This window comes from Geotrypetes seraphini, chromosome 3 (assembly GCF_902459505.1).
Source record: "Geotrypetes seraphini chromosome 3, aGeoSer1.1, whole genome shotgun sequence".
Classification (NCBI taxonomy): domain Eukaryota; kingdom Metazoa; phylum Chordata; class Amphibia; order Gymnophiona; family Dermophiidae; genus Geotrypetes; species Geotrypetes seraphini.
The window spans coordinates 141253564-141280346 of NC_047086.1; the positions used below are offsets into that span (position 1 = coordinate 141253564).

General features: G+C 48.2%; 1 protein-coding gene across 3 annotated transcripts in view; it reads left to right on the forward strand.

Annotated features, from left to right (window-relative positions):
* CAD (carbamoyl-phosphate synthetase 2, aspartate transcarbamylase, and dihydroorotase) overlaps positions 1–26783 on the forward strand; it is a 408216-nt gene that overhangs the window by 63992 nt on the left and 317441 nt on the right. For all 3 annotated transcript variants that reach the window (XM_033937498.1, XM_033937499.1, XM_033937500.1), the window contains exons 6-9: positions 86–257; positions 11663–11848; positions 15505–15617; positions 16180–16325. In XM_033937498.1, coding sequence (XP_033793389.1) covers positions 86–257; positions 11663–11848; positions 15505–15617; positions 16180–16325 — 617 coding nt within the window. The remainder of the gene's footprint in view (positions 1–85; positions 258–11662; positions 11849–15504; positions 15618–16179; positions 16326–26783) is intronic.

A 26783-nucleotide genomic window follows, 5' to 3' on the forward strand; every position in this document is an offset into this window, starting at 1 on the left:
AAAGATTAGCCTCTACCGGTCTGGATAAGGTAAAGAAAGTAAATTAGCAGGTAACAACCTAATTTCTCCTTTCTATCTCTTCTAGAGTTTGATGGTCTGTTTATCAGCAATGGTCCTGGGGATCCTGTCTTCTGTCAGGAAGCCATAGAGAACATCCGGCAAATGATCACAAAGGAGGACCCGATACCTGTGTTCGGGATCTGCCTGGGCCACCAGATCCTCTCATTGGTTATTGGGGCCAAAACCTACAAAATGAAGTAAGTATGAGTAGTTAAGAAGAATAAATTTATCCAGTAAGGGATAATTCAACAGGTTCACAAATGTTCAGGTTGAAGCCAGTTTTAGATCCGATTTTGGTGCATTAAACATTTCTTACCACCTTCTACTCGTTGCCATTTGGGACGGGTTTTCAGCTTAGGCAGCACCATAGATGGTGTTGTGTCACCCACTCCTTTGATGCCATCCAAAATTTGTTTCGCTTCGTCACAGGATTTAATAGAAAATAATTTCCCTTGATAATAAAAGGAATATGCAAAAGGATATTTCCACTTGTATTTAATATTGTTGGATCATAAATATTGAGTTACTGGTCTGAGACCATGTCAACATTTCAGAGTTGTTGCTGCCAAATCTTGGTAAACTTCTATGGGATAAGAATCCCAAACCAGATTATCCATAGCGCGGACCTTATATAATACAGCCTCCTTAAGTTTAAATTCAGAAAAACATGCAATAATTTCTTTAGCCACATTAGAATGGGTTATGCCCAGGGCGCGATGCGCTGGATCAATTTTTATCCATTCAGATGCCGAAGGCATCCCTTCTTCTGCAAAAATATGGCCCACAAGATTTTTAACAACTTCTTCTGCATTAGCGTACTCGGGCATTTCAGGCAGTCCCCTAAAGCGTAAGTTGGATCTTCTGCTCCAATTTTCCAGATCTTCCAGTTTGTCTGCTAGATCCACCTGAGCAGATGCAACTCCTTTCACTGTATTGCAGAGCACTGTCATCCTGGATTGCTGTTCTTCCAACTGCGTTTCAGTCTCTTCAACTCAGGCCCCTAAGTCTTTAATTTTGGACCGGAGATACGTCGCAAGAGATGTTAATTCAGTACAAATGGCCCCCAAGTCTGTGTGGCTCTCCTGCATCCACAAACGAATCTCATCCAGGGGCTCCGGTGGCAGGGACGCCATATTATCCATCATTGCTCCATCAAGAGCTACACGTGGTTGCGTTCCCTGCTGCAGCCCTGCGATTGCTGTTGTTGCTTCCCCAGGTGAAAAGCGTATTCTTGCAATTTCTTATGACAACATCATTAACAGGTACACCACAGGTTATCCAAGCTATTCTTCTATAAGAAATCCTTTGCACTTGATCCAAACTCTGGAAAAGCTTAGTTTATTGCTGGGCCAGCACAGAGCTCCGTGTTCAGGCAGCCATTCAGAGCGCTGATGTCACTTCCTCCCTGTGAAAATTATCTTTAATGATGAGCCACTACAACCTCTCTCTTAGAACCAGGTTTACTGAGGGTTAGGCACAAGGCCAGGATTCCTCCTCTCAAGGGTCACTCGTGAAGTCTGATCTCTAAGAAAGTCCTCGCTTGAAGTTCAGAACTGAACTTAAAAGCTTTCCATTTTCAGTTTCTTTCCTGCTGATGGTAGTTCCTTTCTTTCTTCTGATTTATGTATTGCTGATTCTAAACTGTCTTGAAAGGTTTCTCAAGGGCAGTATATCAAATAAGGAATAAACCTGAAAGAACAAATCTTCCCTATGTCTAAAAATATTTGCTTTGTTAACTTGAGGGCTTTCTTATAAGTGAATTGCTATTGTTCAGTGTATGTATTTTGTTTATTTTGCCTTGTTATTACTCTTGAGTTTCAATAAATACTTCTGTTCCTTTCTTTCTTCTGATTTATGTATTGCTGATTCTAAACTGTTTTGAAAGGTTTCTCAAGGGCAGTATATCAAATAAGGAATAAACCTGAAAGAACAAATCTTCCCTATGTCTAAAAATATTTGCTTTGTTAACTTGAGGGCTTTCTTATAAGTGAATTGCTATTGTTCAGTGTATGTATTTTGTTTATTTTGCCTTGTTATTACTCTTGAGTTTCAATAAATACTTCTGTTTAAAGAAAGAAAAGAAATGTAAAGTCCAGTTATGATCCATGTCTAAAATCGGAGAAAGAATCTGTGTTCCAGGAATAACCTGTTCTGCTCTGGAACACTCAAATAATGCAGTTAAATCAAGCCTGTTGGAAAAAATTGCTGAGAGATTCTGTAGATCTCTAGTAACAGATATTTTGCTTTGAAAGATGTAAATAAAGGGCTCTAGAAATAGATGAAGATTCACCTGCTATTTAAAATATTTACTAATTAGTCTGCTGAAAATTTAATCAAATGCAGATTTTCCCTCATAGTGGCATTTTGCAAGTTCACTGGTTTACAACTTGTAATATTATCCTTAACATGTTCATCTTCAAAATATAAACCAAGGTAACCTTTTTTTCTCCCAAAAAAGGAGGAAAAAAAAAAAATTTGACTTGAATATAAGCCGCGATTAGAAATTTGGATATGCAAGTCATTTGTCAGGGATTATGCCATAAATCACTAATTTTTCAGCTAGGTCTGTTTCGAGTCCCAAAATATTGAAGGAGTGCCGACAAATATCTTCCTATTTGGGGCCACAATACCAACCAAAGTTTCTGGACTTCTATCTGCACCAGACCTCCTGGCCTCAATCTCAGATTCAGAAAACAGAAAAAAAAACCCTCTTCAAATACAAACCCATAAAGTAAAAGTACTATTGTACACAAACAAAACCATAATATGCCAGACTCTGCACACCACAAGAGAAACAGAAAGAAATGCATTTCTTCCTGAACAGTCCAAATATAAAAACAGATGTAAATGTTCAAAATTGACATATTTCAGTCACTAAATTGAAAATATAAACTTTTCCCTAACTTTGTTATTTGGCAATTTTATTTTTCTGATCATCTTGTTCTATCTGTGCTCTTAACTCTGTTTCCAAGGCCTCCTTATAGATTTGCTGTTTCTTTCCTCTCCTTCCCTTTTTGCGCTACATCCATCTTTGGCACTGATTTCATATTCAGTTTTCTTCCATTTTTCTGCCTCCATCTCAGATCTGTCTATCTTTTCAACTCTTACCCTCTCCTCCATCCCTCTCTTCTCCTCTCTCCCATTTCCCTCTGTCCACGTGTACCATCTCTTCCCTCTCTCCTCTCTCCCACTTCCATCCGTCCATGCGCACCAACTCTTCCCTGGTTTCTCTTCTCTCCCACTTCCATCTGCCCATGTGCACCATATCTTCCCTCCTTTTTCCTTTCTTCCATCTATGTGTACCATCTCTTCCCTACTCTTCCACTTCCCTCCATCCATATACACCATCTCTTTTCCCTTTCCTCTTGCCTTCCCCTCCCTTCCATGTGCCACCACCTTTTTTTTTTTTCTTCCCTTCATCCATGTGCCCCCTGTTCCTCTACTCTGTCTGTCCTATTAAGCATATCTCCCTTCTTCCTCCCTCCCGGTTCCACAGCCCTCCTCACCACAACAACTACAAGGAGGACGCCAGCACATTGCCTGTGGCCTCCTCTGCATGGTTCCTTTGCTGTGGTCTGTTCAAGCGGAAGCAGTAAGTTGCTTCAGAGGATGGTGAACTACAGCAAACGAACAATACAGAGGAGGCCACTGGCAGCACTGGAGAACACAGAAGAGGATAGAAGTGCCTGAATCTGTCTGCTTTTCCTTCCCCAGACAGACATTTCACTTACAGTTCTGCTCAGGAAGTGGGCGCCAATGCGCAGTGTAGAGCTGATGCGGGGCATTGAGCATATGCGCATGCTCAAGGCATGCTGGACTCCCTTGAGAATCCCTGAGAGGGTGGGAACAAGCAGGCCTTGAGCATGTGCCCAGCATGTGCATGTGCATCCTGAGTACTAGAATTGTAAGTACGATGTTGATGTTGGTCTGGGGCAGGGGATTGCAGATAGTGGAGGATAGGAGTTATCCCAGGACAAGCAGGCAGCTATTCTTGACTGATGGGTGACGGCACCGACGGAGCCCCGGTACGGACACTTTTAGAGTGATTGCACTCTAAGAACTTGGAAAGTTCTGGATACCGCACCGCGCATGCGCGAGTGCCTTCCCGCCCGACCCCGGCGCGCGGTCCCTCAGTTTCTTAGTTTCCGCGGAGCTAAGAAGACGCGTTCACTTCAACGGCCGTTGAAGAGATTTTTTTCACGCCTTCCCGCTCGCGTAAACCCCTTTTAGAATAAAGTTTTCTTTATTTCTTTATTTCTTTTCTTATTCTTTTTTAAAAAAAAAAAGAATTTTTTCTCCTCTTTTTCGATTCGGCCCGGCGGGGCCTGTTGCCACGATCGAAGCCTCGGCTTTCGATTTGGCAGAGGCTGTTTTCCCGTTCATGCCCCCTCAGCCCGGTTTTAAAAAGTGCCAGCGGTGCGCTAGACCAATTTCGCTGACAGACCCCCATAACTGGTGTCTGCAGTGTCTTGGTCCTGACCATCGAGCATCTACTTGCTCCCGCTGTGCAACTTTAAAAAAGAGAACCCTCAAAAACCGCCAAATCCAGCAGCGGATCCTTTTCGGTGCCGAGATGTCCGACTCCGCAACTCCGGCACCGACATCTGTTCCATCCCAGTCGGCTCCGACTTCGTCGACGCCGCATGATTCGACGCCGGTATCGCATCCCACAGGTAAGCCGGCTAAGAAGCCTTCCCCGTTGGAGCGTCCTCCGGTCTCTACAGCAGTGAGCCCAATCCTGCCGACCTCGAGGCGCCCACGGAAGCGCTCCGCTCCGATCGAAGTTAGTCCCTCGACATCGGGCTCTTCTTCGGAGTGTCGAGCGGCACCCAAGGCACCGCAGAAGAAAAAAGCGGTGCCGGTGCCATCCTTGGACGAGCGCATCGCCGCCGTTCTGCAGGTGCAGCTTAAGGATCAACTTCAAAAGCTGTTTCCTGCTCTCTTGACCCCGAACCTTCCAGTTCCAGTTCGGTCGGAGCCTCCGGTACCGATAGAGGAACGCCCTCTCTTATCGGCATCCACTTTATCGGTGCCGGCCCTTACCACATCGTCATCGATGCCGGTTCTGGCTCCTGAACCTAGGTCTCAGCACCAGGCGGTACAGACCTCGGTACCGATACATCAGGTTGCATCGCCTGGTACCGTTTCTATGAGATCGGGCAAATCTACACATAAAACCCGGCACGTAGAGCCCTCCACACCTGAGTCTCGACACCATGGCTCTCAGGTTAGAGACCCTGATTTGTGGGGAGATTCAGAAGAGCCCTTCCTATCTGAGGGAGAATGCTCTTCCGATGAGGAGGAACACCTGGTGACAGACCCCTCTTCTAAACAGGATTCCACCTCTTTTACCTCCTTTTTGAAGGAGATGTGTGAATCCCTGTCAATTCCCTTGGAGGCTGAATCCAAGAAGTCCAAAGCATTCCTTGATGCTCTGGATTTTGACCAGCCTCCAAGGGAATTCCTTAAACTTCCTCTCCATGATATTTTACGAGAGACGTTTTATAAAAACCTTGAAACTCCCCTGACTGTACCAGGAGCTCCTCGTAAGCTGGACTCTCTATACAGGGTAATCCCCATTCCTGGGTTTGACAAGCCCCAGCTCCCTCATGAATCTCTTTTGGTAGAGTCTACATTAAAGAAATCAGCAGGGGCTAATGTTTATGCTTCAGTCCCTCCTGGCAGAGAAGGGAAATCTATGGACAAATTTGGCAAACGGCTTTATCAAAATGCCATGTTGGCCAATAGATCAGGAAACTATGCTTTTCATTTTTCTTTTTATTTAAAGCATTTGGTCCAACAGTTGTCTTCATTTGAAAAATTCCTTCCTGATCGTAAAAAACCTTCTTTTCATTCCTGTGCTTCCTCTCTCCTTCAGTTGAGGAAATTTCTAGTCAGATCAATTTATGACACCTTCGAATTGACTTCTAGAGCCACGGCTATGTCAGTGGCTATGCGCAGGTTGGCATGGCTCAGGGTCTCAGAGCTAGAGGTGAACCACCAAGACCGTCTAGCAAATGCTCCTTGTCTGGGGGATGAGCTGTTTGGAGAATCCATGGATTCAACAACACAAAAACTGTCTGCTCATGAAACCAGATGGGATACTCTTTTAAAGAACAAAAAGAAGACTCCCCCTGCTAGACCGTTTCGCCAACAATCGGCATACCAACGCAGATATGCTGCTCGGCCTTTACCTCAGCATTCCCAACAACCTAGGCGTCAGCGACAACAACAACAACGTCAACCACCTAGGCAAAATCAGCAACAACAGGTGAAACCTCCTCCACCTCAAAAGTCTACTCAACCCTTTTGACGTGTTTCTCCAGAACATAGCCATTATGCCACCATCAGTTCAACTTCCCCTACCCATTGGAGGCCGTCTCACTTATTATCTCAGGCGTTGGGAGAACATAACATCCGATCAATGGGTTCTCAACATCATCCGCCACGGCTACTCTCTCAACTTCCAAACACTTCCATCTCAAAGTCTGCCAAGAGAGTCTGCTTTGAACACTCCTCAGGCTTCTCTCCTTATTCAAGAGGTTCAATCTCTTCTTCTTCTAAACGCTATCGAAGAGGTTCCTCTGGACCAGAAGGGGCAGGGGTTTTACTCCCGTTATTTTCTGGTTCCAAAGAAGACAGGAGATCTCAGACCCATCTTAGATCTTCGAGATCTCAACAAATGTTTGGTCAAGGAAAAATTCAAGATGCTTTCTCTGGCCACTCTTTACCCTCTTCTCAATCAAGACGACTGGCTATGTTCCCTCGACCTCAAAGAGGCATACACTCATATTCCAATCCATCTAGCCTCCAGGCAATACCTCCGCTTCATGATCAACAACTGTCATTACCAGTACAAAGTTCTCCCCTTCGGTCTTGCCTCATCTCCACGAGTATTCACCAAGTGTCTAATTGTGGTAGCTGCTTACCTACGCTCCCATCACCTTCAGGTGTTTCCTTACCTGGACGATTGGTTGATAAAGGCCAATTCATCTCAAACAGTTCTCCTGGCCACCAATCAAACCATCTTGTTCTTACAGCTTCTGGGGTTCGAGATCAATTTTCCCAAATCTCATCTCCTCCCCACTCAACGACTTCAATTCATTGGAGCGGTGCTGGACACAGTCCTCATGAGAGCATTCCTACCGTCCAACCGCCTTCAAACTCTCCAATCTCTGTGTCAGCAGGTGCTTCCACAACGTTCCATCTCTGCCAAACAAATGATGATACTCTTGGGTCACATGGCATCCACAGTCCATGTCACCCCCCTCGCACGTCTTCACCTGCGCATTCCTCAGTGGACCCTTGCTACCCAGTGGTCACAAGCGACGGATCCTTGCTCACGGCACATATCTGTGACATCATCTCTTCGTCAGTCTCTACAATGGTGGTTGATATCCTCAAATCTCTCCAGAGGTCTTCTATTCCATCTACCTCCTCATCAACTGATCATCACCACAGATGCCTCCCCTTATGCCTGGGGAGCTCATTTGAACGAATTCCAAACTCAAGGTCTTTGGACAGTGCAGGAAATGAGACATCACATCAATTTCCTAGAACTCAGAGCGATGTTTTATGCCCTCAAGGCTTTCCAACATCTTCTCTATCCTCAGGTCCTTCTGTTGTGCACAGACAATCAAGTGGCCATGTACTACATCAACAAACAGGGTGGGACAGGCTCTCGCCTCTTGTGCCAGGAAGCCCAGAAGATTTGGACTTGGGCCACAGATCACCATCTCTTTCTGAAAGCGATTTACATTCAGGGAGAGCAGAATTACTTAGCGGACAAGCTGAGCAGAATTCTCCAGCCTCACGAGTGGACACTCGATCCCTTAACTCTACAGTCCATCTTTGCTCAGTGGGGCACTCCTCAGATCGACCTTTTCGCAGCTCCTCAAAATTACCAGCTGCCTCTCTTCTGCTCCAGACTATACACTCCTCACCGTCTGGCAGCGGATGCATTTCTCCTCGATTGGTCCAATCTGTTCCTGTACGCCTTTCCTCCTCTGCCTCTCATGTTACGAACATTGTTCAAGCTCAAGAGGGAAGGAGCCACCATGATTCTGATTGCCCCACGGTGGCCCAGGCAGCATTGGTTCTCCCTTCTACTTCAACTCAGTTCCAGGGAACCTTTTCTGCTTCCACTGTTTCCTTCTCTGCTTACGCAACATCAGGAGACCCTTCTACATCCCAACCTCCAGTCTCTGCACCTGACAGCTTGGTATCTCTCGGGCTGACTTCACAGGATTCTCTTCTGTCTCAGCCCGTTCGTTCTATTCTGGATGCTTCCAGGAATCCAGCCACTCTGCAATGTTACCATCAGAAGTGGACACGGTTTTCTTCATCATCATGATCCCACGTCCCTTGCAGTAGAGACCCTATTGGACTATCTGCTTTCTCTGTCTAACTCTGGTCTCAAAACTACCTCCATCAGAGTCCATCTCAGTGCTATTGCTGCATTTCATGAGCCCATCCATGGAAAACTCCTTTCAGCTCATCCCCTGGTCTCTAGATTCATGCGAGGTCTTTTTAATGTAAAACCACCTCTTAAAGCACCTCCTGTGGTCTGGGATCTTAATGTGGTTCTCTCTGCTTTGATGAAGCCTCCTTTTGAACCCTTAGCTACTGCCGCTTTCAAGTTTCTCACTTGGAAGGTACTTTTCCTCATTGCTATCACCTCTGCCAGGAGGGTCAGTGAGCTCCATGCACTGGTTTCTGACCCACCTTTTACAGTCTTTCATCACGATAAGGTGGTTCTGCGTACACATCCAAAGTTTCTCCCAAAGGTTGTATCTGAATTCCATCTCAACCAATCTATTGTACTGCCTGTTTTCTTTCCGAGACCTCACACTCACTCTGGTGAACAGGCTCTTCATACTTTGGACTGTAAGAGAGCTTTAGCTTACTATTTAGACCGTACTAAACCCCACAGATCTTCGCCCCAACTTTTCTTATCTTTTGATCCTAATAAGTTGGGACGCCCTGTTTCTAAACGTACGCTGTCTAATTGGCTCGCAGCGTGCATTTCATTCTGCTATTCTCAATCCGGACTGGCACTGGAAGGTTCTGTCACGGCCCATAGAGTTAGAGCTATGGCAGCATCTGTAGCTTTCCTCCGTTCCACGCCTATTGAGGAAATCTGCAAGGCTGCTACTTGGTCCTCAGTTCACACTTTTACATCACATTATTGTCTGGATACATTCTCCAGACGGGATGGTCACTTCGGCCAATCTGTTTTGCAAAATTTGTTTTCCTAATGGCCAACCTTCCCACCATCCCTCTTTTTTGTTAGCTTGGAGGTCACCCATCAGTCAAGAATAGCTGCCTGCTTGTCCTGGGATAAAGCACAGTTACTTACCGTAACAGGTGTTATCCAGGGACAGCAGGCAGATATTCTTGCGTCCCACCCACCTCCCCGGGTTGGCTTCTTAGCTGGCTTATACTAACTGAGGGACCGCGCGCCGGGGTCGGGCGGGAAGGCACTCGCGCATGCGCGGTGCGGTATCCAGAACTTTCCAAGTTCTTAGAGTGCAATCACTCTAAAAGTGTCCGTACCGGGGCTCCGTCGGTGCCGTCACCCATCAGTCAAGAATATCTGCCTGCTGTCCCTGGATAACACCTGTTACGGTAAGTAACTGTGCTTTCCGGTTATACTGGGAGGGGAGTGATAGCGTCAACTTACTTCAGGATAGGAGTGCCGGTCATCGGAGGGTTGGGGGAGCTAGCAGTAGCGTCAGCTTTCTGAGCCCTAGAATTGTAAGTGCCATGTTGGTCTGGGGCAGGAGATTGTAGGTAGTGGAGGATAGGAGTGCCTGTCATGGGTGTGTGTGGATGATAACATTGCTGGTCATCGGGGGAGAGTGAAGGATGGTAGTACTGGACATGAGTGAGGTGGAAGATTGGTCATCGGGTGGGGAGGGGAGAAAAAAAGCACAATCATCAGAAGGAGGCTCAAATAATAAACCAAGACCCCCATTTTTTGGGCCCCAAAATCTCAATTTATATTCGAGTATATATGGTAACTGTTTATAATTGGAAAACTCTATAATCATGAGCCACTCTCTTTGTCAGGATTTCACTGGATGAGAATGTAACTACTACTACTACTATTAATTATTTCTATAGCGCTACCAGACGCACACAGCGCTGCACAGACTCACAAAAAATAAGAAAACAGTCCCTGCCTAGTTAGGGACTTACCAAGGCCCCGGTCACAAGCAAGCTGTATGGATTCTAGCAAGACTGTTAACCATTTTTACCATTTGAAAGAGAGCTTGCTCATAAGTTACTGTAGTATTGGCTTCTCTCCTTGTATAGCCCACTCGCACAAGTTGGCCAAGTCCAGGTCCAGGAAGTGTTGCAGCAGAAAAAGCAGAAACCAATGTACTAACTGCAGCATTTTCCACTACTCTAAGCAATACTTTATGCTCTGTCTCTGAGCTGATGATGCTGTTGGTCTTTGATTCTCAGCACCCCAGAGCCCAACCTAAGCAGCCCTCAACTGCATCTCTGGGTTTCTTGATCCTCTGGGCTAAGCAATGATTGCAAAGCAAGGGAGGGTGCTCATTCTCCTTCCCCTTCTACTTCTACTACTGATGGTTTCCTACCAGAGGTATATGCCACTGTGAGTCTTCACTGAGAAAAGCAATCAAGCTTGTGAAAGAGCAGGCAGATCTGCAGGGAAAGTACAAGTTTTTGCTCTCAGTTTCACCACATTAGAGGAAAATCAGCAGTAGGGGGCAGGAGTATAAAAAGCCAAATTTCAGCCTAATGTAAGGTTACCATATTTGTGAAGACAATAAAAGAGGACATGTGACCACCCCCCCACCCCTGGCCATCTCCCATCATGCCCTGCCTCTACCTCCCACTAGTCCCAGTCCCACTACTGCCCTCCCCATACTTTCACCCATTTGTTTACTTCCCCTTCCCATCCTCTGTACCCTTTTAGCCCTCATGTACCCTCCACTGTATCTCATCACCTTATCAGTCCTATCTACATCCCTATCTCTCTATCCGTCCCTATCCCAGTATGCATATTCCACCCCATCCAACTTCTCTTCTTTCTTTACTCTGCATTCTTTTCCCTTTTCCCAGATCCACTATCTTTCTCAATCTCTCCCCCTCCCCCATGCTACCATGTATCTCTCTCTCCCTCTTTACCCTCTGTTCCACAAAAGCTCCCCTGTGGTAGCATCTTTCTCTATCCCCTAGCCATGGGTGCTTCTCTCCTTCAAACCCACCCCCTCGGGGTGTAAGCAAGCTCTGCCAAACTGGGTGGACTTGCAGGCCGACTAAAGTAGGACAGACTCCCTGGACACCTGGACAGTCCTCTAAAAAGAAAATATGTCCAGGTTTTCCCAAACGTATGGTAACCCACCCAAATGTATTGCCCCCCATTGTTGTAGGGTTGTGTGTTTGGTGTTTTTTATTTTGTTTTGGTTTTCTCTTTTGAGGGTATCCTTATTTGGTTCCATCAAAGTTTTTTGTTTTGTGGTTGATACGTCCAGCCAGTTAATAAATGTGCCTGAGTTTTTGTTTTCATTAAACTGATGACACTGAACTGATGCAAAATTTGCTAATCTTTGCATATTCTCTTCTTCAGATATGGCAATCGTGGCCACAACCAGCCATGTATCCATACTGATACTAAGCGTTGCTTCATCACATCCCAGAATCATGGTTATGCTGTCAGTCCCGAGACACTACCTAAGGGCTGGTCCGTCCTTTTCACCAATGCTAATGATCACTCCAACGAGGGTATTATTCATGAGGAGAAGCCTTTCTTCAGGTAAGGGAAGATAGGGCAGAGGGTTTGTGGTTCCCTGGCTTGTTTGATAGTATCTCCCACATTAAGCTATCCTGTTTTATGTTTAAGAATCTCATTATTAATGGATTACTTGTAGGGGTGCCTCCTGGGCTTTGAATTTGGTGACCCTGACTGGCAGGCTTATGGGTTCCCTGAACCACCTATTGGTTACCTCTGAGATTGCTGCAAACTGACGCTGTATGTGTATGAGTAATGTCTTTTTTTTTTTTTTTTTTCTAAATTTCAGGGATTAGAATTATTATAAAATATATATATATTTCCTATTGAAATCTTCTGTTAAATTGGAAAATATATCGCATACTTATTTTCAGTGCTGTGACTTTTGTGGTTGAGCTGAGTCCGGGGTTATAGTTGCACATTTTGTTAAAGGTTTAGTTTTTGGCGAATGGAGACAGGCATGTGAAAAGTCATGCCTTTGGACTGGTCTGCTACACATTTACTGCAGTTCTATTGTAACAGCAACTTGGTGTATATGTCAGGCTTGCTGGGAAGAATATGTGATGTATTGAGAGAACTGAAGGGATGTGGTTTGTAGTTTGGGAACTACTGTATTTTCGCGGATATAACGCGCGCGTTATACGCGTTTTTATGTACCGCGCATACCCCTCGCGCGTTATATGCGTGAGCGCGGTATATAACTTTTTTTTTTCAATCCGATCGGCATCCCTCCTACGAACCGGTATCCTCCCCCCCCCCGCTCACGTCACACACCCCTCCCCTGCGATCCTACATCCCCCTCCCCCAGCACCGCAAAACATGTCTTACCCGATTGGGCACCGGCACCAGCACCAATGCACAGGATGTGCCAGTGCCCGAAGATCCTCCCTCGTTGGTTTGGGTTGGTTTGGGCTGGGCTGAGCTGGGCGGTGCGGTGCAGGAGAGATCCTCCTTCTTCCTGCGCCGGGCTGGACTAGGCTTTGAGCATTTGCGCATGCTCAAAGCCTTCTGGTCTCGCTCTCTCCGAGATTTCGAGAGAGCGAGACCAGAAGGCTTTGAGCATGCACAAATGCTCAAAGCCTAGTCCAGCCCGGCGCAGGAAGAAGGAGGATCTCTCCTGCACCGCACCGCCCAGCTCAGCCCAGCCCAAACCAACCCAAACCAACGAGGGAGGATCTTCGGGCACTGGCACTGGCACATCCTGTGCATTGGTGCTGGTGCCGGTGCCCAATCGGGTAAGACATGTTTTGCGGTGCTGGGGGGGGGGATGTAGGATCGCGGGGGAGGGGTGTGTGACGTGAGCGGGGGGGGGAGGATGCCGGTTCGTAGGGGGATGCCGGATCGGATTGAAAAAAAAAAGTTGTAAAACGCGGGTAAGCTAGCGGGGGGGAGGATGTCGGTTCGGAGTAGGCGGGAGAGGTTTTAGCATGCGCGGTATACGCGTGTGCGCGCTATATTAGAATTTTTTTACATAGATTTGTGTTCCCCGCGCGCTATACCCGTGTGCGCGTTTTACACGGGTGCGCGTTATATCCGTGAAAATACGGTAGTAGGTCACTGCTGCCTTGTTCTGCAGGGGAAAAGCAACATGACAGAAGCCTTTCTCCCGTCTGTATGGTAAACTCAGGAATAGATGCACCAAGTTGATGCTACTATCAAGACTAAGGGTTACACTGGCTTTGTGTTTGTAATTGCAGGAAAGCAGTGTTGTGCAGGACTAGATTAACACTTAGGCAATCAGGGCTCCTGGATACAGAGGGAGGTGCCTAAGGCCTGATTGCCTAAGGCCCGATTGCCTAAGGCCCCTTGGGAGGGGCCTTAGGCATCTGAACTAATCAGGGCCTTTGGCCCCTCCCCGTGCATCACATGATGTATTGGAGAGGGGAACGCCCATCATTTAGAGTAGACAGACAGGCCTAAAGCAGGAGCCAGAGAGCGGGCTTCCTGCTTCCAACATTTTAAAAGGGGCTGGGGGGTGCTTTTTTATTTTTTTGGACAGATTGTGCTTAATGGTTAGAGCTGGAGAGCTACCCAGTTCCAGGAGGAAATTTCTAAGCCAGTCCTAGATTTCTGCAACTCTATTCTGATACATTATGGGACCCGAAGTGCTGATTTTCAATTGGTATCGGGGACTACATATAGAATACTGATTTGGGATGTAATTTCAAAAACAGGCCTGGCCAAAGTGTTTCCCTCCTGGAACTGGATATCTTGGCATCTCTGGTTTCTGCTTTTCTCATCTTTTCACTCTCTTCCTTCCCTCAAGTGGCTGCCCTCTACCCCTTCCATCCTGCCTGTGTCTCTGTCTCTCCTTCTCTCCTTTTTATATGATTCATTCCAGCTTCACACCATTCTCCATTTTTATCTTTCCCTTCTCTGTCTCCCCACCCCACCTCATGATCTCTCTGTCCTCTCCCCTTTTCTTTTTGCCCTTTCCCAAGTCTTCGTTCCCCCTCTCAAATTGGCAGCTTTTCCCCTTACCCCTTCTCTTCCCCCTCCCGCAGGATGGGTACCTCTCTCCCTTTTTTTCTCCTCCCTGCAGGCTGGCACTTGCAATCTACAGGCTGACAGCAGCATCAGTGAGCTGAACAATATGCCTTCAGTGGCCCTAGAAGCTTTCCCTCTGCTTCAACTTCTGCCGCTACAGATGGAAAACTTCCGAGCTGCTGAAGGCAGCATTTTTAACTCACTGACACTGCTGGCGACCCGAAGATTGCAGGCTGCAGCATGGGGAAGAGACTGGAGCACCCCTTATGATCTGTACCGGACGTAGACCTCACCTACCACTCTACCTTTGGTACGCGAATCTGCCTCCCCTCCCTCCCCAAACACTCACTAGTTCCATTGATTCTTTCCAAAGAGCCTGTGCGGAGCTGAGCTTCCCTCACATTCCTTGCAGCAAAGCTCTTTCTTCCTGTGACTAGGAGCTTGCTCATTGGCCGGATCCTATCATAGCCTTTGCACTGGAAAGGAGGGAGCTGTAGTGAGCTAAACTCTGAAAAATATCCACACACTTAGATGTCCTTCTGGCTTTGAGATAAGAAGTGTATACATTTTTAGAATCCTGAAAAATATCTAGACAGTTGGCAATCCCAGCCTCCTGAATACTGAGCACATCTGACAGCCCCCCCCCCTGCTAAACTTTTGGGCCTGATGCACTTACCTGCCAGGTCTGCAGTTTTCTCATCCAGTTGGTTGCGGGAAATTTTTGAGCAGTTGTGGGTTGCAATGTTTTATGCTGGTTTCTGATTCTAAGTCTAGTGTCTGTAAGTCCTCTGTAGGGAGGGAACAACTATTTTACAAGGAGTCTTTCTCTCAATAGAAATTGCAGGTTGGAAGCAGATGAGATATCTGTGGTTCTTTCTGTGCACATTGAGAGCTCTATCAGACATCTGAACCTTTTAGGGCCCCAAATTGATTGCAGGAACTTTGAGTACCTACCTGCAGTGAGTCATTGCAGACCAACTTACTCTTGGGAGTATGAAGAAATATTTTGGGCTGTTTTTGGGCTGCTTTAACAAGATAAACAGGCGGTATTTTAGAAAACTATCTGGCAACCTTGCTAGTTTATCTGTTGTGTTTTTGAATGTTTTGGGGAGGTGTTGCTGCATTGACACTGTGTAGTGAATTGTTTTGCATTCTGCAGTCTCTGGGAAGTGTTTGTTTGTTTTTCTCTCCAGTGTTCAGTTCCATCCTGAGCACAGAGCTGGCCCAATGGATCTTGTGGGCCTCTTCGATGTCTTCATAGAGGTGGTAAAGGACAGGAAGAATAGGATCCATGGTGGGAAAACAGGTTAGTGTCTCCTGCACAGATCAGGATAATTAGTCTGGAGGTTGCTTGGGCTTTCTTTCTGTGCAGATGCCAAGATGTATGGATGAGGGGCTGCTGGGATTGGAGGGAACTGTGGCAGAAGTTCTCATTTCTTGAATTGAAGTTGCACTGATCAATGCTGAGTACTGAAGAAACTTAGCTCAAGACGTTTTAGAGATTTTAAAAAGGTAGTAGATGTATCAGCAAGAAAACTTATTTCCTCAAAATTGGAGAAACATCCTGTTTAAAGAGTATGAAGTTCTTCAATCTCCTGCTTTGCCTTCCTTCTCCAGCATGCCATTTCTTCCTCCCCCTCTGTCTTAGCTCTTGTAGTCATCCTGGGAGGTCTCTTCTTAGTTTGTGCTGGTAAGAGCCACAGCTTGAATCATTTCTCCCCTCCAGGGCCCAAGTGAATCACTTCTGCAATGTGCATAAACATGGTCAGCAAATTTTGATTGCAGATATCATAAGTCACAGTAGCTTTGGTCTTAGTTTAGTTATTGTCTCTATTTTGACCCCACTTATAAAATATTTGTGTCCACAGTTAAGGAACGGTTGACAGAACAGCTAACATACAGAGATGCACCCAAGGAGGATTTGTTAGCATCTCGTCCTTTCAAGGTCCTGATCCTGGGCTCAGGAGGTCTCTCCATAGGACAAGCTGGAGAATTTGACTACTCTGGCTCTCAGGTGAGATACAGAGAATAATGCTGCTCCTTTGACCGTGGTTGTGGCGTTCTGCTCATTTATTGCAGTTCAGTATTTATCAGGCCTCCTGCAAAAAGTTTTCCCATGTCTGGTGTGGTGTGACTTGAGTTATGACACAGTGACTTCTCAGTAAGGGATAAGTGACTCTGAGCTACGGGCAAGTCCTTGCTACTTCTCTCTCTCTCTTTTTACCTCTCCACCCTTTTTAATGACAACCTACTCTTATCTATGCTGTTTTCCCCCACTAACAATTCCAGAGTCCGTGCTTTCTGTATTTTTGCATTATAAGGGCAATTCTATTACCTAAGAGTCCATATTTGTATGCATATTATGCACATAAATGTTTATAATACATGCGCATATGTATGTGCACACATATCCATGTAAGTGCTATCAGGGTGCTTAAGCTCTATTCTGCATATGCCTGCATAAGTTACAGAGACTTTATTTAAAAGGTGGAATATACTGTATGGATGGATGGAACATATCAGGGCTCCGATTTATGTGCATAACTTACAGAATACTGTAAGTTACTTGGGTACCTGCTACATTTTGGCACATGTACTTCCTGTGCATACAGCATACAATTCCTTATGGATCAGTTAAGCACCTCACCTCACCTCACGAGTTGCTTGCAGAAGACTGATTGTTTTCTTCTTTCCTCCCCCTTGTCTCTCTATGGGCAGTGCTCCCTTTCCTCAGTCTTAATTTCTGCAAGCGAGTTGAGAAGATGTCTTTTTATATGGTCTGCACTATATTTTTTATTTTCAAATTTAATCCAATATTTTATCCCAGGACAAGCAGGCATGATATTCTCACATGTGGGTGACGTCATCTACGGAGCCCCGGCGCGGACAGCTTTTCAAGCAAACTTGATTGAAGTTTCAAGTTTGCACACTGCACCACGCATGTGCGTGCCTTCTCGCCCACTAGAGGGCGCATCCCACCTCGTGGTCCTCAGTTCAAATTTTTCCGCGGAGCAAGAAAGCCCTGTGGATCTGAGCTCCAGTGTTTTTGCCTTCTAGCTGCCGCGTTTAGTTTGTTTTTCCCTTCGAATTAGTTCGCGGTGCTGTTTTCCTTTCGTTTCTTTTAAAAAAAAAAAAAAAAAGTCTTTCGTTTTTCGTCGGGCTCCGGGGGCTCCCGGAAGCCGTGGCCGCGGGACGTCGGTACGTTCCCGGCCTTCTTCTTTTTCTTCGTGGATGTCCCGTCCTGTTACGGGATTCAAAAAGTGCAGCCGGTGTGAGAGGTTGCTTTCCATCACTGACCCTCACCGGTGGTGCATTGTCTGTCTTGGGCCCGAACATCCGACAGACTCGTGTGATCGCTGTGCTACCTTCCAAAACAGGGCCCTCCGTCGCCGTAAGGCAAGAATGGCCGAATTGTTCGCCGTCGACGCGCCGCCTAAGGCCTCGACGTCGGCCTCGGCTTCGGCCCCGGCCTTGACCTCGGCCTCGGCGTCCTCGGGGGCCTCGGCCTCCCCTCGGCCCTCTTCCTCGAAGGCGTCGTCAGTGAAGCAAGCTTCGGGTAAGTCCTCTGTTCCATCCCCTTCAGCAAAGAAGCCATCCTCGAGTCAGGCCAAGGCGGGTGGGTCGACCCCGGCCCCGCATCGGACCTCGACTCCGCACACCCCGAGGGAATACTCGAGACCGAGGTCGCCCTCCAGGGAGTGTGCCCCGGACTCGGAACTCCCCACCTTCGTGGGGATTCCGGCCTTCCAGGATCTCCTCCGAGCTCTGATCTCATCGGAGCTGTCGGGAGCCCTGGAAGTGTTGCAGCGTGCTGCGGTTCCGGCGGCCTCGACCTCGGCCTGGGCGCCTTCGGTCTCGGAGGCCCCGGCCTCGGCTCCCTCGGGAGCCCCGGCCTCGACGACCTCGGTCTCGGGTACTGGGACCCCGTTCACCTCGGTCTCGGCCCCGCCCCGGACCTCGACCTCGGGGGAACCCCCTGAGCGGAGTGTAAGGCCCAAAGAAAAGTTGCGCAGAGTGCGCCGTCTTTCCTCCTCTTCCTCCGAGTCTTCCAGACACGCCTCACCCTCGACGCGACCTCGGACGGGGCGTCGATCGAGGAAGTCTAAGCGGCCCCGAGGCTCGCCTCGGCGCGACCGTTCCTCGTCGTTCGGGGGCGAGGCGTTGCAGGTGTCGGAGTTGCGCCTCGACAACCCGAGGCTCCTCCGCTCACCCCATGGGAAGTCTTCCCGGGCCGCCTCGCCGAGGAAACGGGAGAGTGTCCCACGAACCCCGGGGTCCTCACCCAAGGGTTCTGCGAGGAGGATAATTTCCCCTTCCCCCTCGAGGGCCCTCGAGAGGGGATCCTGGGATTCGGGATCGGTTAGGGATCCTCATTATTCCCATGAGGCCTCCCCCCTCTCCTCGGTGGGGCGGTCGAGAACCCCCTCTCCCCAGGCTAGGCCGTCCTCATTTTCATCCTTCGTTCAGGACATGGCCCAAGCCCTGGGGATTGACCTGATGGTAGGCTCTCGGTATTCCAAAGAATTTTTGGAGGAACAGGACCTCCCCACTCTTCCTAGGGAGGTGCCTAGACTCCCTCTCAACAGTGTCCTTCTGCAAACCTGGCTGAAGAACTTGTCAAACCCTCTTACAGTCACGTCTGTGCCTTCAAAAATGGAATCGAAGTATAGGACGATTCCCCCTAAAGGGTTCGATAAGGCGCAGCTCTCACACCAGTCTCTTCTGGTGGAGTCTGCTCTTAAAAAATCACAGCCCTCACGGGTTTCTGCGGCGGTTCCACCAGGCAGGGAGGGGCGGACCCTGGACAAGTTTGGCCGTCGCCTCTATTCAAATTCCCTGATGGCCACCAGGGTTCTAAATTACGCCTTCACCTTTTCCTCCTTTTTGCGTGGTATGGTGAAGGACCTTCCTCAATATCGAAACTCGTTACCGGACTCCCAAAGAGCAGGATTCGACAAGTTTATGTCCAACCTGTCTCAATTGCGGTTGTACCTATTCCATGCAGTGTACGACGCCTTTGAGCTGGTTTCGAGGGTGTCGGCCCTCGCGGTGGCCATGCGCCGCTTGGCCTGGCTTCGCACCCTCGACATGGACCCAAACCTGCAGGAACGCCTGGCAGACTTGCCTTGTGTGGGGTCCGAGTTATTCGACGAGTCATTGGACGCGGCGACCAAGCGCTTGTCGGAACAGGAGCGCTCTCTAGCATCCCTGGTCCGCCCCAAACCTAGGCCCCCGCCGCAGAAACCCTTTCGGCCTCCGCCGCGCCGATACCCGCAGAAGTCGACCCCGGCTTTCTCGAGACCGCCTCCGAGACGTCCGTCTCAGCGAGGCAGAGGGGGACAACCCCAAGCCCCGGCGCAGGGCCCTTCTAAGCCAGCGCCTTCCTTTTGACGGGCTGAGCGGACGGGGCGGGTTCCCCTCCGCACTTTCACAAGAACCCCTTCCTATCGGGGGCCGTCTTCGGTCCTTCCGGGAGGCATGGACCGGGATTACCTCAGACGCTTGGGTGCTCCGGATCGTCTCCGAGGGCTACTCGCTCAACTTTGTGTCCTCGCCGCCGGACAGTCCCCCAAGTTTAGTCCCCTGCAACCGTTCGCAGCTACCGACCCTTATAACCGAAGCCAAAGCCCTCTTGAAGCTTCGGGCGGTCGAACCGGTCCCCAAGGACCAGTGGGGTACGGGGTTTTACTCCCGCTACTTCTTGGTCCCAAAAAAGACCGGGGACCTGCGCCCCATACTGGACCTCAGGAAGCTCAACAAATTCCTGGCCCGGGAGAAGTTTCGAATGCTATCTCTCCCGGTTCTGTATCCCCTCTTGGAGGAAGGGGACTGGATGTGCTCCCTCGACCTGAAGGAAGCATACACCCATGTTCCGGTGCACCCCGCCTGTCGAAGATTCTTACGATTCCAGGTGGGGGACCTCCACCTCCAGTACAGGGTACTGCCCTTCGGCCTGGCCGCGTCCCCACGAGTATTCACGAAGTGCATGGTGGTGGTTGCAGCAGCCCTCAGGTCGCGTGGACTTCACGTGTTCCCTTACCTGGACGATTGGCTCATCAAAGCCCCGACCAGGGAGGGGGTTATCTCAGCGACCCGACAGTCTATTGCCTTCCTGCAAACTCTCGGGTTCGAGATAAACTTTCCAAAGTCTCAGTTGAGGCCGTCGCAGTCTCTTCAATTCATAGGTGCGGTGCTGGACACGGTGCGCCTACGCTCCTACCTGCCGACCCAGCGGTTGGAAGCCCTGGTACGGATGAGCCACCAGGTCTCTCAACTGCCGAAGGTGTCGGCCAAGCGCATGATGATGCTGCTGGGCCATATGGCCTCGACGGTACATGTCACGCCGTTTGCGAGGCTACATCTGAGGATCCCTCAGTGGACCCTCGCGTCCCAGTGGCGTCAGGAGTGCGACCCGGTGTCTCGCCTCATTTCGGTGACTCCGCCCTTGCGGAAATCGCTGCGTTGGTGGACAGACTCTTCAAATCTGTCCATGGGGCTATTGCTCCGCACTCCGCCTTTTCGCAAGGTCCTGACCACGGACTCCTCGGAGTACGCGTGGGGAGCCCACCTCGACGGTCTTCGCACGCAGGGCCTGTGGTCGGCAGAAGACCGTCAGTGTCACATCAACGTGCTAGAGCTGCGGGCCATCTTCCTAGCACTTCGAGCCTTCGTTCACATATTGCAGGACCAGGTGGTCCTCGTCCGCACGGACAATCAGGTGGCAATGTATTATGTGAACAAGCAGGGAGGAACGGGGTCATGGTCCCTCTGCTCCGAAGCTCTTCGCCTCTGGGAGTGGGCGGCCTCCCGGAACATCTTCCTCCGGGCGGTCTACATCCAAGGAGAACGGAATTGCCTGGCGGACAAACTCAGTCGACTTCTTCAACCGCACGAGTGGACTCTACACTCAGCAGTTCTACGCGAGGTTTTCGCTCGCTGGGGAACGCCACAGGTGGATCTGTTTGCCTCTCCGGAGACACACAAACTACCACTATATTGTTCTCGGATGTACTCGCAGGACCGTCTGGAAGCGGATGCCTTCCTACTCGACTGGGAAGGGAGGTTCCTGTACGCATTCCCTCCGTTCCCTCTGATCATGCGAACGTTGGTACACCTAAAATCGTCCACGGCCACGATGATTCTCATAGCACCTCGGTGGCCGCGTCAGCACTGGTTCTCCCTGCTGCTCCAGCTCAGTGCCAGGGAGCCTCTTCCCCTGCCTGTCTCTCCTTCTCTGCTGTCTCAGAGTCAAGGATCCATGTTACATCCCAATCTGCAGTCATTGCACCTGACAGCCTGGTTTCTTGTTCCCTGACTCCTCCGGACCTGTCCCAATCGGTGAAGGAGGTGTTGGAAGCCTCCCGCAAGATCTCGACGAGGCTTTGCTATGCGCAGAAATGGACCAGGTTTTCCACCTGGTGTTCGTCTTTTCACCTGGATCCGGTATCAGTTCCGGTATCCTCGGTTTTAGAATATTTATTTCATTTGTCGCGCTCCGGCTTGAAAACCACTTCGGTGCGGGTTCATCTCAGTGCGATTTCTGCTTTCCACCAACCTCTGGAGGGACGCCCCCTGTCACTCCACCCCTTGGTGACACGCTTCATGAAAGGGTTACTCAGGGTTTGCCCCCCTCTTAAGCCTCCGTCTGTCGTGTGGAACCTGAATGTAGTTCTGGCTCAACTGATGAAACCCCCCTTTGAGCCACTCAACAAGTCCCCCTTGAAATTTCTGACTTGGAAGGCGGTGTTTCTGATTGCCCTCACCTCCGCCAGGCGGATTGGGGAGTTGCAAGCCTTGGTTGCGGACCCTCCTTTCACTGTCTTTCATCACGACAAGGTGGTTCTCCGCACCCATCCTAAGTTTTTACCTAAAGTTGTTTCTGACTTCCACCTCAATCAGTCCATTGTCCTTCCTGTGTTCTTCCCGAAGCCCCACTCCCATCCTGGCGAGACGGCGCTTCACACGCTTGACTGTAAGAGGGCGTTGGCATATTATCTTCAACGCACCAGGTCTCATCGGAAGGTTCCTCAATTGTTTTTGTCCTTCGATCCCAATCGATTAGGGCATCCAGTTTCCAAGCGCACTCTGTCTAACTGGTTGGCCGCTTGCATTTCCTTTTGCTACGCTCAGGCTGGCCTTCCTCCCCCGGGTCGAGTCACGGGGCACAAGGTCCGAGCAATGGCAGCTTCGATAGCCTTTCTCCGATCCACTCCGATGGAGGAAATATGTAAGGCTGCCACTTGGTCTTCGGTTCATACATTCACCTCTCATTACTGTCTGGACACTCTATCCAGGAGTGATGGCCGGTTTGGCCAGTCAGTATTGCAAAATCTGTTTTCCTAATTGCCATCCTCCCACCTGCCCTGTTTTGGTTAGCTTGGAGGTCACCCACATGTGAGAATATCATGCCTGCTTGTCCTGGGATAAAGCACAGTTACTTACCGTAACAGGTGTTATCCAGGGACAGCAGGCATATATTCTCACAACCCGCCCGCCTCCCCGGGGATGGCTTCCTTGCTAGTTATGGAACTGAGGACCACGAGGTGGGATGCGCCCTCTAGTGGGCGAGAAGGCACGCACATGCGTGGTGCAGTGTGCAAACTTGAAACTTCAATCAAGTTTGCTTGAAAAGCTGTCCGCGCCGGGGCTCTGTAGATGACGTCACCCACATGTGAGAATATATGCCTGCTGTCCCTGGATAACACCTGTTACGGTAAGTAACTGTGCTGTTTGAGGCTTCCCTGTACTAAGAGGATTCCAGTAGTCCTGGGAAAGCTGTATCTGGGAGCAGGGTCAGACACTGGGGTCTGAAGACAGAAGGATCACACTTAAAAAAGCACCTGCCTGGCAGGCCTGATCTAACACTTAGAGCTTTGGAATAGGTTCCCTAGGAGCAGTGCTCGCCTCTATGGAGTCAGGTGTGTGAGCGCAGGCTGATCTGACCCCACAACTGGACGGGAGGCTTGGCAGAGATTGGCTGTGGCAACCCCCCCCCCCAACGGAAGAATTGTGAGGGGTTGAGGGTTTCAAGTTTTTGGAACCTGAACAAAAGACAGCCCAAAGAAACAAACGCTTGTGTGAGGCAGAAATCACTTGTCCATTTCCAGCTGTAGTAAGAAGCTGATGCAAGCACCAGCTCATTACTGTCTGTGGGGAAAATCAAGGTAGGTCTGAATTCAGCAAAACTAAAGATTTCTGAGGGTGTCCCAAGGATCCCCCCACATCTAAAATCCTTTCCAGTGCAATAGGTGAGAAATTCTAGACAATAGGGTTATTTCCCCATACTCACAGAAGGAATCCACTCCGCATTTTTCACTCTGCCTCCAGTGTACTTCACAGGCCAGTTTAGCACCCTCTACAAGTCTTTTCCTTCACGCATGACTGCATCTTTGTGTTTTTCTCTCTTCATTTTATTGTTTTAAATTTGACATAGTTTCGTCCCCTTTGCAGGTATTTTCGCGTTTGAATTCACAAGACTTCGGTCTGTAGCTGACAGGCCATTCCCTTTTTGGGTACCTGTCAGTCTGCATAGTTTGCATTGGAGCTCAGCGCCGTCCCTGAAGTAGTCTCACCTTCTGTTAAGCAGGGGTTGAGTGAGACTGTTGGACGCAGCGGTGTTCCGCAGTGTGCCGGCTGCATTTTCACGCCTCCGCCCATCGTGGTACGCATCTGGTGGTCCGCAGGGGTGGAGGCATAAATAGTGGAGTCTGACCGGCAGCCCGAAGATAAGCTTTGAGAGAGCATTCCCAGCACTGTACATATTGTACACAGAAGGCCTCGGCAAGAAGGCCGTGAAGCAGCCTGTGGGTGCTGCTGGCCTGCCGCTGCTCTGCAGCAAGGTATTTATGGTCGCAGTTGGCGGAGACTAGTTGGAAGGGAAGGATGGAGGGTCAGTGGGGGTTCGGCTGCGCGGTGGGGGGGAAGTGCAGCTGCCTAGGACTAGGGCTTATTTTCAGGGGTAGGGTTTATATTAAGACCTACCCCGAAAATCATGCTAGGGTTATTTTCGGGGTAGGTCTTATTTTCAGGGAAACACGGTAATACATATACACGCTGAAATGGTGTTTAAATAGGAAAGATATAATATCACTGAAATTATAATTAAATATAAGATCCAGTGAGGAAGTAGTACATAAAGCCTGAGACAATGAATACATGCGAGTCCTAGGTGGTATTTCTGAGGATCTGGGGATAAAGCATTTGGTGTGAGGAGTGTTTTGGAGGTGTTTAAACCAGCACATTCTACACAAAGGATTGATTAATAACCCTCACAGAGAATTTTTACTTTACATTGAGTGTTTGGTGAATTAAATAAAAAGGAGCAAACCTTCTAGGCCTGAATAGTGTGTAAGGAGCCTAGAGTCCCTGCATTTCAGTGTTGAAGCATAGAGAAAATGCAGGAATAGTTTGAGGCTGAATTTTAGGATATAGATTGTCACACTATACTGTGATCTTTTATATTCTTTTTTTAGTTATTGGGGTTATTGTTAATCGAACATTTAAGGTTTCAATGAGTTAAGCAAGAACAGGTAAGCTTAATTGTATTGTATGAAGTAAATTGTAAGGAACATCCTATGGAATTGCTTTGCTCAATCATGTGAAACTTGGGGGAATGATGTTACACAGTAATTTAACAGAAGATCAGATCCCTTGAAGGACTCTTCAACTTTAGAAAAGCAATAAAAACATACCTCTTCACCTAAACTCCTACCCTTGACCGATAGACTACAAGGAAACGTATATTGGTACCAGAACCATTATGTGTCACATACGGATAACTTGTATCATACACTTTAACTTTCTGTTTGTCAAATTAGGATATACAGTAAAACCTTGGATTGCAAGTAACTTGGTTTGCAAGTGTTTTGTAAGACAAGCAAAACATTTTTTATTAAATTTTTACTTGATATACAAGCAATGTCTTGCAATACAAGTACATACAGTATACACACATCACAACTGAGCCGATAGTTCTTCTCTCTCTGACGCTGCAAGAGTGTAATGATTATTCTAAATAAGCAGAGTCTTGCAATACGAGTACATAACAGTCTACACGCGTCACATCATCACAACTGAGCTGATGGTTCTCTCTCTGACACTGCAGGAGTGTAGTGACTATTCTAAATGAGTGAGGTCTTACAATACAAGTATTTTTTTATTAAAGATTTTGGGTTGTGGAACGAATCGTCTGAGTTTCCATTATTTCCTATGGGGATATACGAATGCTTTGGATTACAAGCATGCTTCTGGAATGAATTATGCTTGCAAACCAAGGTTTGACTCTAACTTGTACTGAAAACCTTGCACCGTAAGGACGACGATAGCAAATTGTAACCAGTAAACTGTATATTATGCATATTAATATTAGACCCTAGTATGTATCAAGTTAGGATAAGAAACTTGAATCGTAAACTTGTATAGAAATTATGTATGTTAAACCTGTAACCCATTCTGAGCTCCTGGGGGGGTCAACGGGATAGAAATCGCATTAAATAAATATATAAGAAAGAGCAGCTGCATTTTGTAACTGATAACTCTAGACAGAGAGGCAGATGATTTTGATTCTACTTCTCCTTGTACAATTATATTTTATTAGAACTTTATGGAAAGGCTGCACTTGTAACTGGTTCACCTTTAATAAATATTGAATAAATATTTTCAATTGGAAATAAATATATTTGTACAATATTTTGAGTTGGGGTAATTTTTTTGGGAAGGGGGTGCAGCCTTCTTCCTTCTCAAGATATAGAGTCTCAGCTGGAGGGCCAGGAAACAGGGTCAGCCCTGGACCAGGGAGAGACTCCCTCAGCGTGCCGACTGTTTTAAGTACTCGGCATTACTGGAAATCATTACTGAGTCCCTTCAAGAATTAAGGGAAGTCCTGTCCCTGCCCCCTTAATGTTCTCTTCTGAGTGGAGTGCGAGCTCGGCCCTTGTCTTTTCCATGGCACCCGGACATGAAGATCCTGGTTACGGAGCCATGAGAGACCCTTGAAGGCTTCCTGAAAGGATCCAAAACCACGATCAAGTTGTATCCTATGGATCAAGAGATTCAGCAAATGTTGGCACTGCTCAAAGTGGACTCCCTGGTGGCCCAGATGACTAAGCACACTTCCCTGCTAAGAAAGGGAGGCACAGTTTTAAGAATCAGCAGGACTGCAGAGTCAATATGGTCCTCAGAAGGCAGTTTGAGGCTCTAGCCTTAGAAATTAAGGCAACAGCTACGGCCTCCTTTGTAGCACGCACATGTCATTCCAGGCTATGGAGTTGGAGATTTGCAGAGGGGGAGCCCCTTCCCCCAGCTTGTGGTAGCTGGAATTGACTAATCTAATCTAATCTAAACCTTAAGTTTATATACCGCATCATCTCCATGAGAATGGAGCTCGACACGGTTTACAAGAACTTAAAATAGTGGGTAGAGAAGAAGAAAAAGGATTACATGAACTTATGTGTAGAAGGGGGGAGAGAAAGGG